At 37.8% G+C, this 21,715-nt stretch overlaps 2 protein-coding genes across 3 annotated transcripts in view; both read left to right on the forward strand.

Annotated features, from left to right (window-relative positions):
* LOC138897033 (uncharacterized) lies at positions 1-14,189 on the forward strand. Its single transcript, XM_070182987.1, has 2 exons — positions 1-360; positions 14,139-14,189. The coding sequence occupies exons 1-2, from the start codon at positions 1-3 to the stop codon at positions 14,187-14,189; spliced, it is 411 nt and encodes a 136-aa protein (XP_070039088.1).
* The window catches only part of LOC104107748 (protein ENHANCED DOWNY MILDEW 2), a 19,254-nt gene continuing 10,413 nt past the window's right edge, over positions 12,875-21,715 (forward strand). The window contains exons 1-11 of one of the 2 annotated variants that reach the window (XM_033659092.2): positions 12,875-13,411; positions 13,782-13,941; positions 16,199-16,648; positions 16,731-16,827; positions 18,587-18,640; positions 18,745-18,872; positions 19,463-19,559; positions 19,660-19,764; positions 20,351-20,598; positions 20,677-20,808; positions 20,918-21,394. In XM_033659092.2, the coding sequence (XP_033514983.1) occupies positions 16,239-16,648; positions 16,731-16,827; positions 18,587-18,640; positions 18,745-18,872; positions 19,463-19,559; positions 19,660-19,764; positions 20,351-20,598; positions 20,677-20,808; positions 20,918-21,394 (1,748 nt within the window). In that variant the 5' untranslated portion in view covers positions 12,875-13,411; positions 13,782-13,941; positions 16,199-16,238. The remainder of the gene's footprint in view (positions 13,412-13,781; positions 13,942-16,198; positions 16,649-16,730; positions 16,828-18,586; positions 18,641-18,744; positions 18,873-19,462; positions 19,560-19,659; positions 19,765-20,350; positions 20,599-20,676; positions 20,809-20,917; positions 21,395-21,715) is intronic. The other variant, XM_009616631.4, reaches the window with a different exon arrangement.

Raw genomic sequence — 21,715 nt, forward strand, 5'->3', positions numbered from 1 at the left:
ATGTTGTATGGGGCTGAGTGTTGGCCAGTCAAGGTCGCTCATGTCCTGAAGATGAAGGTAGCAGAGATGCAGATATTGAGATGGATGTGCGGACACACCAAATTAGATAGGATCAGAAATAAGGTTATTCACGACAAGGTGAGTGTGGCCCCTATTGAGGACAAGATGCGGGAAGCGCGGCTTATGTGGTTTGCTCATGTGAGGAGGAGGAGCACAGACGCCCCGGTGAGGATGTGTGAGAGGTTGACATTGGAGGGCTTACAGAGAGGTAGAGGTAGGCCAAAGAAGAGGTGGGGAGAGGTGATTAGGCAAGACATGGCACAACTTCAGCTGACCGGGGACATGAATCTTGATAGGAAGGTATGGAGGTCGAGGATTATAGTAGTAGAGTAGGTAGTCTAGAGTGTTGTTCATAACAGTAGTATTGACACACAGTCTCACTTTCTGTTGGTAGTAGGTTTTTATGCCTAACCGGTGTTTTCTTTCATTGTTGATCACCTTATTGTCTTGTTATTTTTATTCTGCTTTTATATGGCTTTTTGGTATTGTTCCTTCTTGTCTACATTTTCATTAATGTGGTGCTTATGCTTTTCTGAGACGGGGGGCTATTGGAAACAACCTCTTTATCCTCACAAGGTAGGGGTAAGGTCTGCATACATACTACCCTCCCCAAACCCCACGGTATGAGATAGTACTAGGTATGTTATTGTTGTTGTTACTACTCTCTTCGTTACAATTTAAGTATTTTACTTTTCTTTTTAGCCAATTTATAAAAGAATATCTCTTTTTATATTTGGTAATTCTCTAATTCCAATATTTTACATCGTTTGTTCAGAACCACAAGATTCAAAAAGTATTTTGGTACATTAAACACATCTTGAATTTAAAATCATAAAATTCAAAAGTCTTTCATATTTACTTAAATTTCGTGTCTAATCAAACTAGAGCAATAGTAAGATTCAAAAGTGTGAAGGTTAAAACATTTAATTTTTAAGGTGAATTTCAGCATAATTTCTCAATTTCTAAAATCAAATTATATCATTAGAAAACAAATAAAATTGCGCAAAATACAAAACTGACTGGTCCGCCGAAACTAATTGTATTTGCTAGCCGAAAAATATACAAAATATGATTTTTTTTTTTTGTATATAATACATATATATATATATACACAAAATATATATTTTATCGCTATTATTTTTTAAAGCAGTTAAAACTATATATTTCTCAATAAATTTCAGTATATATGTATTTTTTAAAATAGTTATTTATAAGAATATAAGTTTATGGCAAAAAATCTACATAAGGATACATCCCTTTTCTTTTTTATTCTCAAATTCTACTATCTAATAAGAGAGAGTTAAGCACACAGCTGGACGACAATGTCTGTTTGGGGCTGTAAGGATAATTGGTCATTTCAGGTAAAATGGAACATTATGGTAGGCTAAAAATGAATGTTACTGTAGCTGCTATATAAAATTTTGAGTACCTTCACTAAATTGACCTTGCTTATGTCATAGTGACAGTCACAACTCGCGATTTGGAGTTGTGATTTTGGCCAAGAACTGGTGAGAAAAGGTCCTTCTGATGGTCTGATGTAGAACAGTCTATTCGGGCAACTTGGGCTTTTTAATTTTAAGCATATATAAGGGGGTATAGGTGATGAAAGTTCCGACTTGTCTCCCCCATACATGCTGCCACCGAGCCGTATCGAACGAGCTACCTTGGGGGCAACCTCAAGGGCCTGCCTAGATGACTCAAAGGAGTGTCAAAGGTACCCATACGAGTTTGAAAACTCTATGGGTGGCGCGACGCCTTCGGGCTAGCGTTGGGTATCAAAGTAGCACTGGAGTCTCGATGTGTGGGACAGCCAGCCCCGCGGGCTGCCGAATGTTAGAACGAGACCTCCGTGCAGATTGGATACTTGATGCACCTGTCATAGGGAAATCATGTGTCGACTTGTGAGCATCGCTTGGGTTCAACCATACAAGCAAAGGTCTGTTGGCCTAAAGGTGCAGTTGTGGGGGCGACACTGCACTATTCGGGATGGAAGCGTGTCGCGGGGACAATGTATGGGCATGGCACGAAAGACGAGCATAACAATGGCCAAGGGCTAAAGGTTGCCTTACTCGGGCAAGGCACGAGCTAGTCGCGGATGCACTAGGCGAGTGTCAAGCTTGAGGATTGGGCTGTGCACGCGGGAGCGATGCTCAGTCTTGGGCGAGGGACAAGACATGTCCTAAGACAATTCCCCAGGGCGCACATGGATTGTGATCCTAAAATGAAGCGCCACGGCATGTCTAGGTCCAAGGGCCTATGCATCTTACGGGTGGCACAAGTTGGGGCGAGCCTACGAGCGAGTCTCACCAACAGGCATAGGATAGTGCTTGGGAATTCTGGGATAGGAAACAGGTTGGCCTATTTGTTAGCGGTCTATGTTGTGTTCATATTGTTGTTTTGCATAGTTTTATGTTATTGTACTTTCACTTATTCGTTGCTGTTATTATCTTTCTAGCATCTTTTGTTGTTACAGGCCTTTTCTTTTATTTCTTTTATGATATTATTGTCTCTTCTGTTGAGCCGAGAGTCTCCCGGAAAGAGCCTCTCTACCCTTTTCGGGGTAGGGGTAAGGTCTGCGTACACTCTACTCTCCCCAGACCCCATTAGTAGAATTTTACTAGGTATGATGATGAGTTCTTTTTTATTGCTGCATTAGTAATTTTTGGGTTCAATATTAATTTAAAAAACGAATTAATTTTTTATTTGCTTTAGAAATTAGTCAAATTGATCTTAAAATTAAATTTATAAATCAAATATTTGAAATTTTAAATTAATAAGTTTATCCTTGTCAAATTTTTAGTCTCATTTTACATGCATTTTATAGAGTATAATACAATTTTCTTCATTATAATTTAGTGTTGAACTTATTTGAAAAAATAATTAGTATGATTATATTTCTAAGTATTTTTAAGCTATTAAGTCTTTATTGAATCTAAGCTATTGTGCAACAGTAAATTTTACAAGAAAAAGGTAATTTAATATTGCATAATGACATGATAAAATTAGAATTATTATTTTTATCTGCAAGCAGGTTAATTATAAATTTAATATAATTAAGTAGAACACAATTTCCTTTTTCTATTTAAATATTTACGCCACTTGTGGTTATTTAACAAAAAACTTGATTATTTTTTTTAAAAATAATTTATAAATTTTTCCAAAACGTTAGCCACATAATTCACTATATACGAATTACATAACCAGAAGCTAAAAGATTAATATAGGTGTATGCAATTAGCAAATAGTGACAATTGTAATGATATGAATGGTTGGAAAATGCAAAGTTGAGAGACGATTTAGGTAGGGAGGGGATGTGGGGTTCACATGTGAGAGTACAAAGTAAAGCTAATGTGAGAAGTATGTAGTGTCAGTGTCACGGGCCCAAATCCTTACATTGGGTAGCCGCACCTGCTCGCCCGTGTGGTGCCTGCAGTTTCCCTCGCTGCAGGCCAGCCTGTTTCCTATCCCAGGATTCCCAAGCACGATCATGTACCTGTTGGTGAGACTCGCCCGTAGGCTCACCCCAACTTGTGCCGCCCGTAAGATATCTAGGCCCTTGACCCTAGACATGTCGTGGCGCTTCATCTTAGGATCACAATCCATGTGCGCCCTAGGAAATTGGCTTAGGACATGTCTTTTCCCTCGCCCAAGACTGAGCATCGCTCCCGCGTGCACAGCCCAATCCTCAAGCTTGACACTCGCCTAGTGCATCCGCGACTAGCTCGTGCCTTGCCCGAGTAAGGCAACCTTTAGCCCTTGGCCATTGTCATGCGCGTCTTTCGTGCCATGCCCATACATTGCCCTTGCGACACGTTTCCATCCCGAATAGTGCAGTGTCGCCCCACAACTGCACCTTTAGGCCAACGGACCCTTGCTTGCATGGTTGAACCCAAGCCATGCTCACAAGTCGACACATGATTCCCCTATGACAGGTGCATCAAGTATCCAATCGACACGGAAGTCTCGTTCCAATATTCGGCAGCCCGCGGGGCTGGCCGTGCCACACATCGAGCCTCTAGCACCACTTTGATGCCCAACGCTAGCCCGAAGGCGTCGCGCCGCCCATAGAGTTCCCAAACTCGTATGGGTACCTTTGACACTCCTTTGAGTCATCTAGGCAGGCCCTTGAGGTTGCCCCCAAGGTAGCTCGTTCAATACGGCTTGGTGGTAGCACGTACGGGGGAGGCAGGTCGGAGCTTTCATCACCTATACCCCCTTATATATGCTTAAAATTAAAAAGTCCAAGTTGCCCGAGTAGACAGTTCTACGTCAGACCATCAAAAGGACCTTTTCTCACTAGTTCTTGGCCGAAATCACAACTCCAAATTTTGAGTTGTGACATCCTCCCACACTCATAATGTCATCTTCCCCGATGACACATCATGGCTTAAGACATCCCAAAGTCTGCCACCTCAGGTATGCCCATTTCAGCTCCCTTTGTCCTGTGGGTTGGACTTCTTCGAAGTCCTTTCTCAAAAGGAGTCGTGCCCCATGCACTTCTCCCCCAAGTATCTTCCAAGCGTGCCTCTGCACTTCACCTATATTAGGTGTTCACTTGGAAAGTGCCTCCGCACTTGCACCCTATGGTGTCTAACTTTGTGATTGACCCACACTAGTCAATCACACAATGACCCTCACGGTCTTCATGTCCGCCTGAAGCTTTCCCTTCACAGGTTAGCACATCAATGTGCTTTTTTGACGCTGCTCCCATAGCCTTTCGCTCCCGTAGCCTTAAGATGCCCTCTTTGGCATGGCTCCCGTAGTCTTTCGCTCCCGTAGCATTAAGACGCCCTCTTGGAATAGCTCCCGTAGCTTTCCTTGCCCTCACTACCTTGAAGATGTGTTCGCTTCCAAACCCACGACTTCGCCCATATGCCTCTTGCATAGGCGGGATCCTCCCACACTCAATGTGGAGGATACATCTTAGCACTGTCGTCCCACTTGGCATTCAGCCAGCACTTGGGATGACCTTTGGTGAGTACTACATTCCCAAAGTCATAGCATCGCCGCATTTCCGAACAAAGCTCTTTGTTTTCCAGCTGTCACTTCCTCGGCAAGTAGCCAATGCTCCCGGTAGTAGTTCAATACTCACCCTATAGACAGGCACCCTCTTGGTCCTGCTAGCACGGCTTCCCGGTTCGGTGTGCCTCGCACCTAGACACTCACGGTCCCCGATCATTCGACATACTCCTTTCCAGAATGACACATTCTAACTTGAAAATCCGCCCAGTTCCGAAGCTTCGCTATACCCTAGAATCTGTTTCGTCACCTTGAAAATGCCCTCAGGCAGCCCAAAGGTCTTCTTCTGTAGGAAAGACACTCAACATAATACAATCGTGTATTTGTTACTATAATTTTTGAAATACACGATTCTAGAATCATCGAGGCTTCCGTAAATTATTTTGATACGTTTTAGAAGTCAGATTGTATTATGCCCAAAGGTTGATTCATACATGACACACTCAATTATCTTACGAATTAAGCTTATTGTATTGCCAATCCAGTAAAAACTGGTCAATTACAACTCGAAATCAAATCAACTTAAATGGAAATGCTTCTAACTACACTACAACTGATAATAAACACCATTTGTGGCCAACTATCATTGGAAATCCATTTTTGGAAGTTAGATAATGTAATTGAAGAAGAACATGATTTTTTGGGGGTGGGGGTGGGGGTAATCCACATATCAGTAACAGAATTTTGAGAGGGAAAAAGAGGGAGAAAAGACCAAGAACAATACCAGAAAACTTGGGTTCAAAACTCTGAATTCGCTTCGCACGTGTCATTTGTATGCTTGGCTTGGGAATAAACACGAGTCAGCGATCCACTTTAATGAAGGAAAAATGTCAGTTGTCCACGTATCTCGGCTTATTACTCCGAACACCAAGTTTAACTAACTTTTAAATCTTCTTTTCGAGCGTAAGAATTCGTTCTCTTTCAATTTGATCTTGTCCAAAAGAATTGAGCAAAGAATCCACAATTTTTGCCTTTGATAAAGTCATAGTCTTCCCAGGTCGATCCTTAAGGGTAGGTCAAACCACTCCACCAACACCTTCACTCTAGCTGCATTGCCCTTATCTCATTAGCTGTCTTTGATAGGTAGCCACAGGTTGAGCCACAAATTGGCCTTCATCAGTCGTCACAAGCGAAGAAATCACTACTCTATTGCCCAGTTTTTTGAGTAATGAGAAAGAAACATGGTGTATTTTGGATTCCGAAGCCTGCTTTAGCTTGTAAGCACCGTCCACTTTCTTTATTACTCTAAAGGGTCCGTAGTATTTTGAGTTAATGCTATAGTGGTATGTCTATATTGTCTAATTTTCAAGAGAATCATGTCCCCACTCTCCTTACCAGGATAGTGTTTCATTCTCTAGATAAGCTACCTTTACGTAGCTGCTGCCTCTTCATGATTTACTCTTGCTCAGTGGTATCTTAAGGGTGAATGACCAATTGACCATCGGGGGCTTCAAAAGGAGTGCACTTTAAGGTAGCGTGGTAATTAGAATTATATCCTGGCCAGTTCTGTCAGGTACCTGATGTAGTTTATGTACTCCTTTCATGAACTTCTGAACCACCCAATTGGCTGCGAGTGGATAGAAGGGGGCTATGAAACGAGATGTCCTATAGATCAGTCTACTATTACATATTTCACACCCTGCCTTATGACTTTGGATAGACTTCAATGAAGTCCATGCTCAGGTGCATTTAGACTTGATCATGTACTGGGAGAGGTTGCAAAAGACCTGGATTGCTTACCTTCTTCCTTACTTCTCAACAACAACAACAATAAACCAGTGCAATCGTACATGTGGGGTATTGGAGGATAGTGTGTACGCAGACCTTACCCCTACCCTGTGAAGGTAGAAAGGTTATTTCCGACATACTCTTGGCTCAAGGAAAAGTGAAAATAAAGTAACAAATAGTAGCAACAACAATATAATAGGAGCAAATGACACAACATGTAATAATAAAGAATCGAGAATAAAAAAATATAAAAATAATACTAGTACTACTGATAAGACTAGGAGACTAACTACTATCGGTCAACTTTCCACCCTAATTCCCGACCTCCACCTTTTCCTATTGAGGGTCATGTCTTCGGTAAACTGGAGCAATGACATATACTGTCTAATCACCTCACCCTGTTACTTCTTTGGCCTACCCTGCCCTTTCCCAGACCCGTCATGGTCAACCTCTCACATTTTCTGACCGGAGTATCTATGGCTCTCCTCTGCTCGTGCCCGAATTATCTCAACCTCGATTCCCGCAGTTTGTCCTCCATCGAGGCCAGACCCACTTTATCCCTAATAATTTCATTCCTAATCTTGTTTTTCCTGGTATGTTCACATATCCATCTCAACATCCTCATTTCAGTTGCCTTCATCTTCTGAATATGGGACTTCTTGACGGGTCATCACTCCTCCCATACAACATAGTCAGTCTAACCACCACTTTGTAGAACTTACCCTTAAGTCTTGGTGGCATGTTATTCTCGCACAGAAGCCGAGAAGCGAGCTTCCATTTCATCCACTCCGCTCCAATTCGATGAGTAACATCTTTGTCAATCTCCCTGTTACCTTAGATTACAGTCCCAAGATATTTGAAACTATCCCTTTTGGGATGACTTGTGTATCAAGCTTCACTTTCACTTCTGCTTCAGGCATCCCATCACTGGACTTTCACTCCAAGTAATATGTTTTCGACCTGCTCAACTTGAAACCTTTAGACTCCAACGTCTGTCTCCAAACCTCTAACCTTGCGTTAATACCCTCTTGCGCCTCGCCAATCAGTACTATGTCATCAACGAATAGCATACACCATAGCACTTCCCCTTGTATGGGTCGCGTCAGCACATCCAACGCCAATGCAAACAAAAACGGGCTAAGAGCCGATCTCTGATGTAACCCTATTTTCACAGGAAAATGCTCGAGTCACCACCCGCAGTCCTCACCCGAGTCTTAGCTCCCTCGTATATATCCTTAATCACCCTAATATACGCTACCGAAACACCGCTAACATCCAAACATCTCCATAGGATCTCCCTCGGGACTTCGTCGTAGACTTGCTTCTCTGACAAGTGTCACAATTATTGACAAGTTTCACCACATCCTTTTTCATGCCAAGCCAGTAAAATAGTTTTTAGTCCTTTTCAAATTTTCGAGTTATCCTGAACGTCCTCAGTTGGTGAATGTCTTGAATGTCCTCGAATTCCTTTTCAAAAACGACGTTCAGTTGGTGAATGTCTTGAATGCCCTCGAATTCCTTTTCAAAAACAATTGCCATTGGTGAGTGTTATTGTTCGAGGATATGTTTTTTATAAGGTAAATAATTTTATTGATGGTGGATAAACTCTGTATACAAGATATATACCAAAAAGTAGAGAACCTGCACCAAAATATGGTTTTCCACAAAAGAAGCCTATTTTTCTATACACAATAGGGGCCTTACGGGTACACCAAAAGAAAACTAAGAACAAGAGACTACTTTGCAATTTCACAAATTTCTAGTCTACCCCAGGTATACCCTCCTATTTCTCTCTTAACTAGGGGTGGGCATAAAATCCGAAAAATTAAATTTCGAACCGGACCGAATTAATTCGATATTTCGGTTTCAGTTAATTTGGTATTTCGGTACTACTTCGGTATAAATATTTCAGTTATCGGTATTTCGGTACGATCCTCGGTATTGAGGTTTCGATATTTCGGTATACCGAAATATTAAGCTTAATAGTTATCGCAATTTCCAAATAGTCCATGACAGCCCAAACCCTTAGGCCCAAGTCCAACCCCACTTAGACTAGCGATAGGAAATTGAGAAATTTATCCGAAATACAACATTTTGAAGAGTTATTTATAAGACTTACAACTATTTTAAAATAATTACATTATATACAATTTAATATAATTTTTAACTTCTTAACTAGATACTATACCACTTATATATTCCTTAAATATCTCATTTTTAAAATTTGAAAATATGGATTGTGATTACAATTATAAGAATCTTAAATGCATAATTATCTAAGATTCTCCTAAAAGTACCTCCACTTAACATAGAATTAGGGATTTCTTTTACTTCAAATTTATCAAATTTTCTATCTCATGCAATATCTACTTCATACTTGAATGCAATTAACACCTCCAGTTGGGATTTCAAGGTTTTTTTTAGCTCGCCGATGGGGACTTCATTCTTGTGAGCACTATCGAACCCTGTCCAAACTTGTAGATTTATTTGAGTTTTCATTTTCTTCAAATAGTGGTGGTTTCAACTATTCTCATGGTCTTTTCCAGCCATGGAATAAAATTTTTAGAACTTAAATTCCCTAGGGCTACAATCGTTTAAGGTCACTGGTGGAGGAATTAATATAAATTTGTTCTTCAACTCTCCATCTCCTTTTTTCTAGAATATTGAATTGTCTTTCAATGAATGATATTATTTCATCATCGTATTTATATATAGTATAATATACATATATATAATATATTTATATATACTATAGGTAATATATTATATACCTATAGTGTGTGTGTATATATATATATATATAGCTACAGTATACTAATAATTACGAAAAAGCTGTCGTAAAGTTTCGTTCTTCGTTCCGTCGTCGATCAATTTCTCACTCAATCACAGGCCGCTCTGTCATTGTCTGATTTTTGGTTGTCTGATCACACTCGAAATTATCTTCCGACCCTTGCTTAACTCCTTGTTCCGTAAACCGGTCGCTAGTAGATCTGATCGGATCCCGGACACGCGAGAGCCCAGCCCAGGAGGAATGTATGGTTCCCTGGCGCTTCATGGGACGGACATTCACAATCCTCCTCCATCTAATCTAACCCTACCTCGTTCGCCCAGGCATGCCAGCACAATAAGAGAATGAGGGAGCTAATCTGCTTGCTTGTGCATGCGAGGACCGCATATGAATATAATGAATAAAAATTATATATTGGTTCTAATATAAATTATATACATTATGTATAACTACACATGCCCTTGATAGAGAGCTGTGGAGGTCGAGGAGGTAGTTGAGTCTTTCCTTAGTTCGTATATTTGTGAGGCTAGTTTGGTAGGGTTTTTGTCTGAGACAGCTATTGTCAATGTTGTGTCTTACTACTCTTTCGTTTCATAGAGCCGACTCTATTTAATGGTTATCGCTTTTGCTCTACACCTATTTTCTGGCATTCATGATGTTGTTAATTTTTTTTTCTTATGATATCTGTTGGTAGTACTGATATTGTCTCTTTTCTTTTCTTTTCTTTTCTTTTCTCTTCGTCTTCTTGAGCCGAGGATCTTTCGGAAACAACCTTTCTACTCTTCGGGGTAGGGGTAAGGTCTGCGTACACACTACCCTCCCCAGACCTCACTAGTAGGGTTGGACATAATACCGACCGAACCGAAAAAATCGATCGAACCGTGAATTTCGATTTTTCGGTTTCGGTTTAAACGGTTATTCGGTCGGTGTGCGGTTTTTAGAATATTAAATTTCGATTTTTCGGTGTGGTTTACAGTTTTGGTGTTTCGGTTTTCGGTTAAACCGAAAAACCGAAATTTAATATTATACGTGCGGAGGAGAAGACATGAAAAGGGTATGCGAGGACAGTTCTTTATATATATATATATATATTAATATATTGTCCCATGAATGGACACTTTGGGATAAAATATTAATATATTATGAAAGAGATACCTAAATACAAACGATAATTCATCAGAACCAGAATGTAATTGCAAAGGCTATTTATACTATTATATAATATATATATATATATATATATATACAGAAGCCATCTGGGTCAAGATAAGAATTTATATTAAAATAACAAAAGAAAGAAAACCCTCAACGGCCCCCCCAAAAAACAAGAAAAAAATGCGACAAAAACTAAGACCAAAGTATTTCTCCACCCACCCAATAGAGATGGGTGCAGACAAACTTTTCCTATCAATCTGAGGTCCAAACAAGCAATGCAATATAAGTTCCCCTTTTTCGTCAAAATCATAACAATAAGATAATACTACTACTAGGATGGAGAATCATATCTTTTATGGCATCACTCTCCCCGGAAAAGCAACCAACATGTTTCAGCATCTTGCTGTATTAATCAAAATCTTGAATCGTTAATAACCGAAAAATTAAATCGGAAATAATCGAACCAAACTTTGAAAAAACTGCACCGAACCGTAAATACTTTGGTTTGATTTGGTTATTAATATTACAAAATCGAAAACCAATAAACCGAACCGTACTTTCATAATAACCGACCGAACCGACCGATGCCCACCCCTGTTGTTGTAGTATACTACAGATATGTAAATAGATTATTACTTCAAATATAAAACATATATTGATGACATATACGTACATAATATAAATAATGTGAGTTGAATATAAATTTCCAATATAAAAAGGTATATAAATGTTGTGTTTGTGTGTGTATATATTGACTCGTAGCTAACATACCTTTACAACAAACTATTTTTGTTGTAAAGGGGAGTTTGTCAAAGCCACTATGCCATCAATATCACATTTTTATATTGGCAAAATACCTTAACCCCCAAACTTGGCACACATTATTGGTACATTCTTGAACTATCTATGGTCTTAATTACCCCCCTATACTTGGTTATTTGATAGCTATTACCCCCTGGACGATCTCGTCCCAGGAAAGTGGCATGCTCTCGCCTGCCACGTGGATTTTTCTGTTTATGTGGCATTTTTTTGAAAAATAAACTGTATTTTTACCCTTTTAAGTATGTTACTTTTTTAGATATTTTTTTTTGAATAACATTTATAATAAAACTTGGATAGAATACATTATTTAGGCTAAATTTTTTTATTTGGCTAAAAATAATAGAATTTTAGTTATTCTTTTTTTGAATTTGACCTGAAAATAATGATTTATACAATTAAAATAAATAGTCAAGGCATCTAAAAAGTTATAAAAAATACATAGTTTGAAATTAATTATTTTGGGTATAATTTTTTATATAGCTCTAAATTATGGTGCTCTAAAAATATTTTTTTTTTACAGATTTTACTTGAAAAAGTAAAAATACACAGTTGAAAAAAATAGTCATTGCATCAAAAAAAAGAAATAAAAAGAGTGTACAATTGCAAGTTCATTATTTTGGCTATACTTTTTTTATTTGATAAAAAATAATGGAGCTATGGCCAATTTGTTTTATTGGTTTGACTCAAAAATAAAAATGCACAATTAAAATAAATAAATATTATATATAAAGAAAAAAACAGGAAATATAAACAACTGGTACTCAATTATTTTTGCTAAAATTTTTTATTTAGCTAAAATGATGGAGTTCCTACCAAACATTTTACAAATTCGTCCAAAAACAAAAAAAAGAAATATGCAGTTGGAACAAATAGACATTATATCTTAGAAGAAATTAAAAATAATAAAAGTTAGAGTAAAGTCCACATTGTATGTTAAGATGAAGCTTAAGAAATACATAGTTGTAATAAATAAATCATTATATATGACTATGACAATTAAAAGTTAAAAAATAACCTATTTGGAAGGTGGTTTTTCAATTTTTTTTCACTGCGTAAAAGAGAGTGCACCCACACTCTTTGCCACATCAGCATCCAGGGGTAGTGACTCTCAAAAGGCTAAGTTGAGAGGGTTAATTAAGACAACGAATAGTTTAGGGCTGTACCTAATAATATGTGCCAAGTTTAGGGTTTTCTTTAGGTATTCTGCCTTTTATATTAAATGACTTAAAAGTTACACTTTATTAAGAACAAAAAAGAAAAACATACCCATCATTTTAAGGAGAAAGACATATTGGAGTTGAAATGTAGATACGTTGAACTATAGGCTATCAAAGGCAGCAAATGAGAAGGAGATTATTTAGGAAATAATTGATTGCGTTAGATATTGATTTCCTTTATGTTGCCCTAAATAAGGATACTCCTTTATTTTTGGGTGTTTGTTTTAACTTGAAGATTGCATTATTAAGTGATACTTTTAGAATCAGTTTCCTATTTAATAGGAAATCTACCGTATTTGAGGGTTAGCTTTTATACAATTACCATGATTATGTTGTAGAATATGTTATTTACTTAATAGTTGTAGATTGTGGAATATTTTTTTATTTCATCAGTAATTACGAAAATTTCCCTAGAAAATTAGGAATTAGCATACCTAGGGTTGGATAAGATTTTCAATTTTTCACCTTTCTCTCAATTCTCAAAAGCTTTGCCGATGACCCGTTGTGACCTGTGAGTTCGAGCTCGAGCCTTCGACCGCCGATTGTGCGACAGAGACCTCGGCGACGACGACTTCTCAGTTCTCTCATCGGCGACTGACCTTAATTGTTCAATCTTCAACAGGTTTACAACTTCTCGCCTTTTTCATTCTTCAACTTCTTTATTTTTTCTTGAAATTTTAATAGTGATTTTACCGCCCTTGTAAGTTGTAAGCAACAGTTGAGGTGTTGAAATTTTGATAGTGATTTCCTTAGTAAAGAGTAATTTAAGGCTACTTTATGTCTCTCTCTAATGGACCAGACGTCTTGAATATTTTCAATTACGTTTGTTGTTTGGCAGGTGTTTCATGTTTGGTTGATCTGCTGTAGTTTACTATTTTATGTGTTTGGTAATGTGGTATTAAGTTTGTTCAAGCTTTTCTAATGTAGTAACGTCACTACTGTTCAAGCTTCTCAAGAGCTGCTTTTCTAATGTAGTAACAACACTGTTTCAGTGTACTGGGCCAAGCATTTGGTTGGACTGTTGGTTGCTCTTAATGGTTCAACAGAACCAACACTGAACTGCTTTTCTTGAGAGGATACAGAAAATCAGAAACTGAAAAAATGAGGTCTCAAAGCAGCTCTTGAGATGTACACTGAGGTCTCAAAGCAAAGGTGGTCTATGAAATGAGGTCTCAAAGCAAAAGAGCTGTACAAATAGCCAAATACTACAAAACGTCACATCGTTGTTAATTTGTTATTGTACAGCTTTCCAGTTTCTTATCTTTTTCGAAGACTTCCCCTCATTTTCGAAGACTAGTGACTACATTGATGCAGTTAATTAATTGTAGTTACATATTCCTCTTTTACAGTGTTGTGAAGAGCGTGAATCGAGGAAAAGCAACAACCTCCATTTTGCTTAAAGCGAGAAGCGAGAAGCGAAGAGCTCGCTTTTTTGAAGTGAAGCGGAATTTAAAAAATAAAATTAAAATAAATACTGCATAGACAACACATGTAATTGTAAGCAAATGTTCAATACTTCAATGTAAAAACTAATGAATAGCATCAATTAAAGCATAAAATGAGCATTTTATTCTTCTACAAGATTGTCAAATTCTTGTATCCCCTATCATTATTATATTGCTTGTCATCTTCTTCAACTTCTTCTTCATCAACTAGGGACAAAGTAACAACCTCTTTTCCCTTCCTTTGTAAACTTGAAGTTGAGGTACTCCCTCTCAAACCATAAATCCTCTCCCCAATTCCACGCGCCTCTGCAACATCACCCCAAGTGAAATCATAAGTTTCCTCAAATACTTCTTCATCTGCATGATCTTCCGGGACTCCAATTAGCCATTCATTAGCATCATCGATGTTGTCCAAACTAATTGGATCAATTACATTGCGAGCGTTGTAACGACGCTTCAATGTTCTACTGTACTTAATGAAGACTAGATCATTGAGACGCTTCAAGGTTAGTTTGTTCCTCTTTTTGGTATGAATCTGCAAATAATAAATAATTAGTAAGATTAGGACAATTGAGATATAATTTAATTATCTCAATATACTAAATCTTTCTTCTTAGTTCTTACATGTTCAAACACGCTCCAGTTCCTTTCACCCCGTATGCAAGCCGTATACCAAAAAAAAAGAAGAGAACCTACACCAAAATATAGTTCTCAACAAAAAAGATCCAATCCTCTATACAAATAGGGACCTCATGAGTACACCAAAATGAGTACACCGTATGCAAGCCGTATACCAAAAAAAAAAGAAGAGAACCTACACCAAAATATAGTTCTCAACAAAAGAGATCCAATCCTCTATACAAATAAGGACCTCATGAGTACACCAAAAAGAAACTAGGAAGAAGAAACTACTTTGCAATTTCACAAAATCTTGTTCCACCCCTTCAAAAGCCCTCATATTTCTCTCTTTCCATATTACCCACATGATTGCTTAGGGAGCGGCACTCCATGCCCTTGGACTTCTCTTTCCACTCATGTGAACCCAACTATGCAACGCCTTCTTCACTGTACCCGGCATCGCCGATTGCACCCCAAACAAATTAAGGATCACTCTACACAACCGATTAGCCACTTTACAATGCAATAGGAGATGATCTACATCTTCACCCGAGCTTTTGCACATGAAGCACCAACTAACATAGGTGATTCTTCTCTTTCTAAGATTTTCCGCTGTGAAAATTACTCCCCTCGCCGCCAACCACATAAAGAAACACACCTTTCTTGGTGCTCTTGGAATCCAAATAGAGTAACGAGGGAAAACTTGTTCCTCTCTCACTAATAACCTCTTATAATAAGATTTAACCGTGAATAATCCACTTTTACTTTCCCGCCATCTCCATACATCCGATACATTATTCGCTGTATCCAACCCATACAATAACTCAACTAGATTGTGAAATTCTTCCATCTCCCAATCCTGTAAGTTACCTCCTAAATCTCAAATCCCAATGAAGCACCCCTCGGCGGGACCTGCAAATTTGTTGGACCGTCATCTCTATGGCAAGATACTCTATATAAGTTAGGGAAAGCTTCCCTCAACTCGTTCTCCCCGCACCACTTATGCACCCAAAAATTAATCCGGCTTCTGTCCCCAACCCTAAAGGAAATATGGCCACTAAAATCTTCCCACCCCTTCATAATACCAGCCTTCATTAACACTGACTACTTTTAACTAACTTTTAAATATACTTTCCAGGCAAAACATATTGGATTTCAAAGTGCATAACCAATTTTAGAAATATACAATGTCTAACGATCATAAGATTTTCACAGCAACAAGGCTTCGTTTTCATCTGAAAAAAGCTTTTCTACTATATGGATATGTTTTCCTAGTTAAAGAGTATCAGCCATGTCTTAACTCCGTGTTTTTTAATCTTTGTATACTGGGTGAATTTCATCGACAGGTAGTAAGGTATTCCTCCAGAGCATTTGGGGAAAGTGGGTATGGCATCTTCTGATGATGAAGTTGAAGCAGTCCCGAGTACTGTGTCTAACTATGAATTTGTAGATGATAAGGATGAGCCTGTTTCATTCGCGGAGCTAAAATTTCAGTGGAATGAAACTGAGAGTCTGGATGGGAAAAAAAGACATGTTTTCTTGCGTGGGACTGCGGATAATGGCCTTCAGAAGATTTATAAGCAGGTCACATCATGGAAGTTTGATTTTTCACGCATAGAGCCGGCGATATCAGTTTTATCTAAAGAGAACGGTTGGATCAGACTTGAAAAACCGAGGAAGGTTTTCCAGGATACCATTAGGTCAATCTTGATCACCGTGCATTCCTTGCACTTCCTGAAAAAAAATCCTGAATCTTCTGGCAGAGCTTTGTGGGATCACTTATCTAAAGTTTTCAGGTTCACATATTATATTTTATGTATCAGCATATATTTTCTTTTTGTCGAAGGGAATCTAGAATCTTACCCATGTTTTTTTTAGTGTGTATGAGCCCAGGCCTTCGGAGAATGATCTAGTGGATCACATGAAGTTCATCAATGAAATTGTTAAGCGTGATGGAAAATTGGCTCAATCCAAGGTTTGTATGATTCCTTGCTTTGATCAGACAGTTAGCACGTGGAAAGATCTCTAGTTCAAATATTTCTAAATTCACCTTTGTTATCTGTTAGTTTTCCCTCATTTTTAAGGAAAACACCCTACACTTTTAAGGAAATACAATTGTATAAGGGGTAAAAACTGAATATAAGTTAGCATGTTCTTGGCTGATATCACTATTAAATGTTCCACTTTACCTATGCTTCAAATAAATTGTGGGGTGAGGTTGCTGGGAGGTACTTAGAATCCTTATTTAAAATAAAAAGGGAAGTATTTAAAGTGTGAAAAATGGAGTAGTTAGGTGATATCACATAACAATAGTTTATTTAGTTTTTGAACTGTTAGGTGAAGAAAAATTTGCCATTTAAGGAAAGTGGCCAAGGAAAGCTTTTTACTGGGGACTCTATTAACTAAAGGGGAGGTCTCAAGTACTTTTTATGTAATAGATGAGGTAAAAGAAGTTTTGTTAAATCAGAGCCATATAGCTAGTTTTGGCGTCGTTCTTTTTGGGCCAAAAGTGCTTTTTTTTCCTTCCAAAAGTTAAGGTGTTTGGCCAAGCTTTTAGAAGGAAAAAAAAATGCTTTTGAGTAGAAACATAAGTAGTTTTTGAGAAGTAGAAAAAATGCTGCTTCTCCCCAAAAGTACTTTTTTGAAAAATACACTTAGAAGCACCTTTTCAAAGCTTGTGCTTCTCAAATTAATTAGCTAAACACAAATTGCTTCTCAATAGAAGTACTTTTTTGAAAAGCACTTTTCAAAGTAGTTGATTTTAGAAGTACGACCAAACGTGCTATCAGTCTCTGGAATTCACCACAATTTAAAAGATATATTTAAACCTTTTATGTAAAAAAGTGAACCTTGAAACTTCCAAAAAGAGGTTCACTCAATTGGAGTATGATATCTATTGACTTGGTGGTATCACAATATTAATATTGTGATACTACCGCCCCCCCCCCCCCCCCCCCAAAAAAAAAAAAAAAAAAAGAAAGAAGAAAAAGATGGCATGCTTACTTCGAGAGTCAAAAGTATTTTCTCATCGGCCATTGCCGTTACATATTTGTTTTTGAATTTTCATTCACAAGTCTCCTTAAAACGGAACCCTTCAGTTACATTTTTACATGACCCTATTTGAGTACGCACGAAGTTTAGGAGTTGATTTAACATATCTATTACTACATCAGTGTCGATAAAAGAAAATATTTTAGTGACGGTTGGATAGTTAGGTTTACAGAGAAGACATCATATAGGTTAATGAACTTGAGTTCTAGAAAATTGTGAGTTTTATATAGGAATAATAAGATATGGTCATACACCGGGTGACATTCAAAATAGAGAGAGAGTCATATAAATTGGGAGAAGGGGAGTATTTTATGTGATGACGGCCCATTTAACTTTCTATTCACATATCCTTACTTGAAGTACTTTCTCTTTGTCATAGTGTTTGAGGGAGTTTTCTCTTCAACACTAGGCCAAGAGTTCAAGGCTGGTAAGTCGCAAACCAAAAAAGTACTTCTAGTGTATCCCATAAATATACATAATTCTTTTTCTTTCTTTCTCTCATAAACTGAATTAACCAATGTCTGACTTGAGACGGAATAAAGTACTCTAGATCAGGTTGTTCCTTTTTGGCCTGAGTTTCTCCTTTTTCCTTTTGGAATCTGTTTTTCTTTCTTTTTCTCTTCTCATTTATTTCACATCTTTATAGTTTATAGCAAAAAGTGAACTGATCTTATTTTATGCAGGTTTTACTTACATTTTTGGAGGAGAAGCCTAAGAAGAAGAAACTAGTTGATGAGGTTGTACATATTCTTTCCCTTGCTTTTCTAAGGTAGGAAAGCAGGAGTTGAGAAACAGAACATCGGGCGTTCTTTTTGAGCTTGTGCTTTGTTTATTTTGGCAGGTTGGGTCAATATCCGAGTTTATAGTCGATGAGATCATAGATGACAATGATGATGATGATGAAGAAGATGATTACAATCACTTCGAATCTCTCTGCGCAATATGTGATGATGGTGGTGAACTTCTTTGGTATGTGCTGAGTCCTTATCTTTCCAGAAAGACAACTCTGATGTCCAGCTTATGTTGTATTTTTTCCTTGAATCTGCGCTCGCTTAGTTGAACTAAGTTTAGTTTGCCAAATGTTTTCGTCTTATCTGATTTTCTTTTTTAAATGTTCCATTGTTAATGTTGTATTTGTTCCCCAATACAAATTTGTACATAGGTGTAGATTATTGATTCAGGTTGTTTGGTCAGCTTATTTGGTTCCATAACTATAAAGAACAGAAAGATAAGCTCTGCAGTCCAGTGTCCAACTGAATATATAGTGCATTCATCTGTGTTTGAAGTTTACATGTTCTGGCTCCTAGGTCTTTGTTGAGTTTTTCTTAGTTTGTTTTAGTGGTATCAAATTGACATTTTTGTTTGCACCTACTTCTCCTGAGAACTTTTGCAATTTCAAATTCTGTATCTACCTGATAGTAGTATGTAGTAAATCCCAGTTCTCTCTTTTCTGAGGTGGTTAATTTTGGTTCTGAATTGCTTATTATCATCTTAAAGCGTAATTACTAGTGGCTTTTTTCTGCTTCTCCAAATAATATGCCTCTTGTGATCCAAACCAGTTGCGATGGAAAGTGCTTGAGGTCATTTCATGCTACTGTGGAAGATGGTGCTCAATCTCAGTGTGAGTCTCTTGGATTTACCAAGGCTCAAGTTAGGGTATGTCAAAGTCTGCCTGAATTTCGTTCCTTCTAGTGAACTTTATTTTCATCTCTGCTTAGCATATTGCTTCCTACTAATACAAGTTTTTCCCTTCCAGGCAATGAAATATCAAGATTTCTATTGTAAAAATTGTGAATATCAGCAGCACCAGTGCTATGCTTGTGGGGAGTTAGGTTCTTCTGATCAATCATCTCATGCGGAGGTACGAACAAACCTGCAAGACCTGCTAGAATAGTATAATTGTCTGAAGATGTTCAGCCATCTGCTACTGTTGAATGTTGACAATCAATATGGAAAAATAGTGCGTATAGATGTAGTACATGATCATAGCATATAGTCAATATATGCAAAGAATTCCTTTATATTGAATTAAGACTTACAACTGGTTAATCCAACTGTTATAGCCCCCATTGATTTCTGGATATGCCTGCAATGCCACTGAAAATATTCTCTACGGATACGACCGTTTTCACTCTTTTAGTACATGCACTAATTGCATTGTCCCAGCATTTTTCTTCTGAAAAGCCCGGTGTGTGATATCTGGACTGAGGGGTACTTAATATTGGAGCTACTTCTTTCTGTGTGTAAAAACTGGTGTCCTTTCATTATATTCATTCTTGCTCCTCATGCGCACCAGGAGTTGCATTTAGTTGCATGTATGATTCTATTTCGTTAAGAAAGCAATTATAAGTGCATATCTGTGCTCTTGATATTATTTTCGAGTTTGTGCTTTAAATTGCAGTTTTTCCATGGATATGATTAAGTCAAATTTTGGGTATGGTTTTCAGGTCTTCCGTTGCGTTAATGCAACTTGTGGCCATTTTTACCACCCAGATTGTGTTGCCAAACTGCTTCATCCTGATGCTCAGTTGAAGGTTGATGAACTCAGAAAGAAGATCGCTGCTGGTGAACCTTTCGCTTGTCCTCTGCATCAGTGCTGTGTCTGTAAACAGAGAGAAGATAAAGATAAACCCGAGTTACAGTTTGCCATGTGTAGACGGTGTCCAACATCATACCATCGGAAATGCTTGCCTAAGTACTTATCCTTGATATCCTTGTGGACACTGGACAGTACTTTGTGTACAAGTGTAACGAGTTTTATGTAAATGGCCAGGGAAATTGTTTTCGACAAAAGCAAGGATGAAGAGGAAAATGACGAGGACGAGGACGAGGACGAGGACGAGGACGAGGAGATGCCAAGGGCATGGGATGGTCTTATACCAGATCGAATTTTGATTTATTGCTTGTGAGTTCTTTTACATGTCACTTCTGCGTTTACTTCATCTGAGCTGGTATTATTCAAGTGAGCTTTAGTCTAATTTTTTCCAAGTGACTTATACTGAGAAATTCTTCAGAAAACATGAGATTGATGAAGAGCTTGCTACACCTTTAAGAGATCACATCAAATTTCCAGGAAACCATAGGAGGGGAAAGCAAATATCGGAAGAATTGGACAAACTAAAAGGAAAATCTGCAGAAGTGACTAATGGCAGAGTGATTGCTAAAAGACCAAAAACTGATGAAAAATTGTCCAAGGCAGAGAAAGTTGATTTTTCCAGAAAGAGAGAGGGGAGATTGTCTCTACCTGATTCTTCAAAAAGACAAAAAGTAAATGATGCTACTAGAAAGAGTTTGAACAAGACATCATCTGCAAAGCTCAACAAAACTGTCAATAGTGAAGGTAAAGCCTCTATAGGTCTAAAGTTATATGCACTCATTAGCAGGGAATCACAAACCGTTGAGTCTAGTGAAGAGGGGAAAACCAAGATCATGAAGTCTGACAAAAAGGAAACAAGCAGTTCACAGACTTTAGATGCTACAGCAAAGAGCAGGTGAAGCACTCTAGCTCTGTCAATAACTATTTTCACTTGAGGTTCCACAGATATAACAGCTTTTCCTTTTCCTTGCTTAGGATGAGGGTTTTAACTCATAGCTATACATTTTGACACGGTGGAAATGTGGGTTCATCTTAAAATGGTTTTGAAAATTTATCCAGATGTAGGCTGCTAATAAATCAATGTGGAATAATAGTGTAAAGGTTTTTTTCCTCAAGGAAGAGATAAAAGAAGAAGAGTAGTGAAGCGTAGTTTGGATGTTGAGAGACTAAGGGTGTGTTTGGTATAACGGAAAATGTTTTCCAAGAAAATATTTTC

The sequence above is a fragment of the Nicotiana tomentosiformis genome, chromosome 8, assembly GCF_000390325.3.
Source record: "Nicotiana tomentosiformis chromosome 8, ASM39032v3, whole genome shotgun sequence".
NCBI lineage: Eukaryota > Viridiplantae > Streptophyta > Magnoliopsida > Solanales > Solanaceae > Nicotiana > Nicotiana tomentosiformis.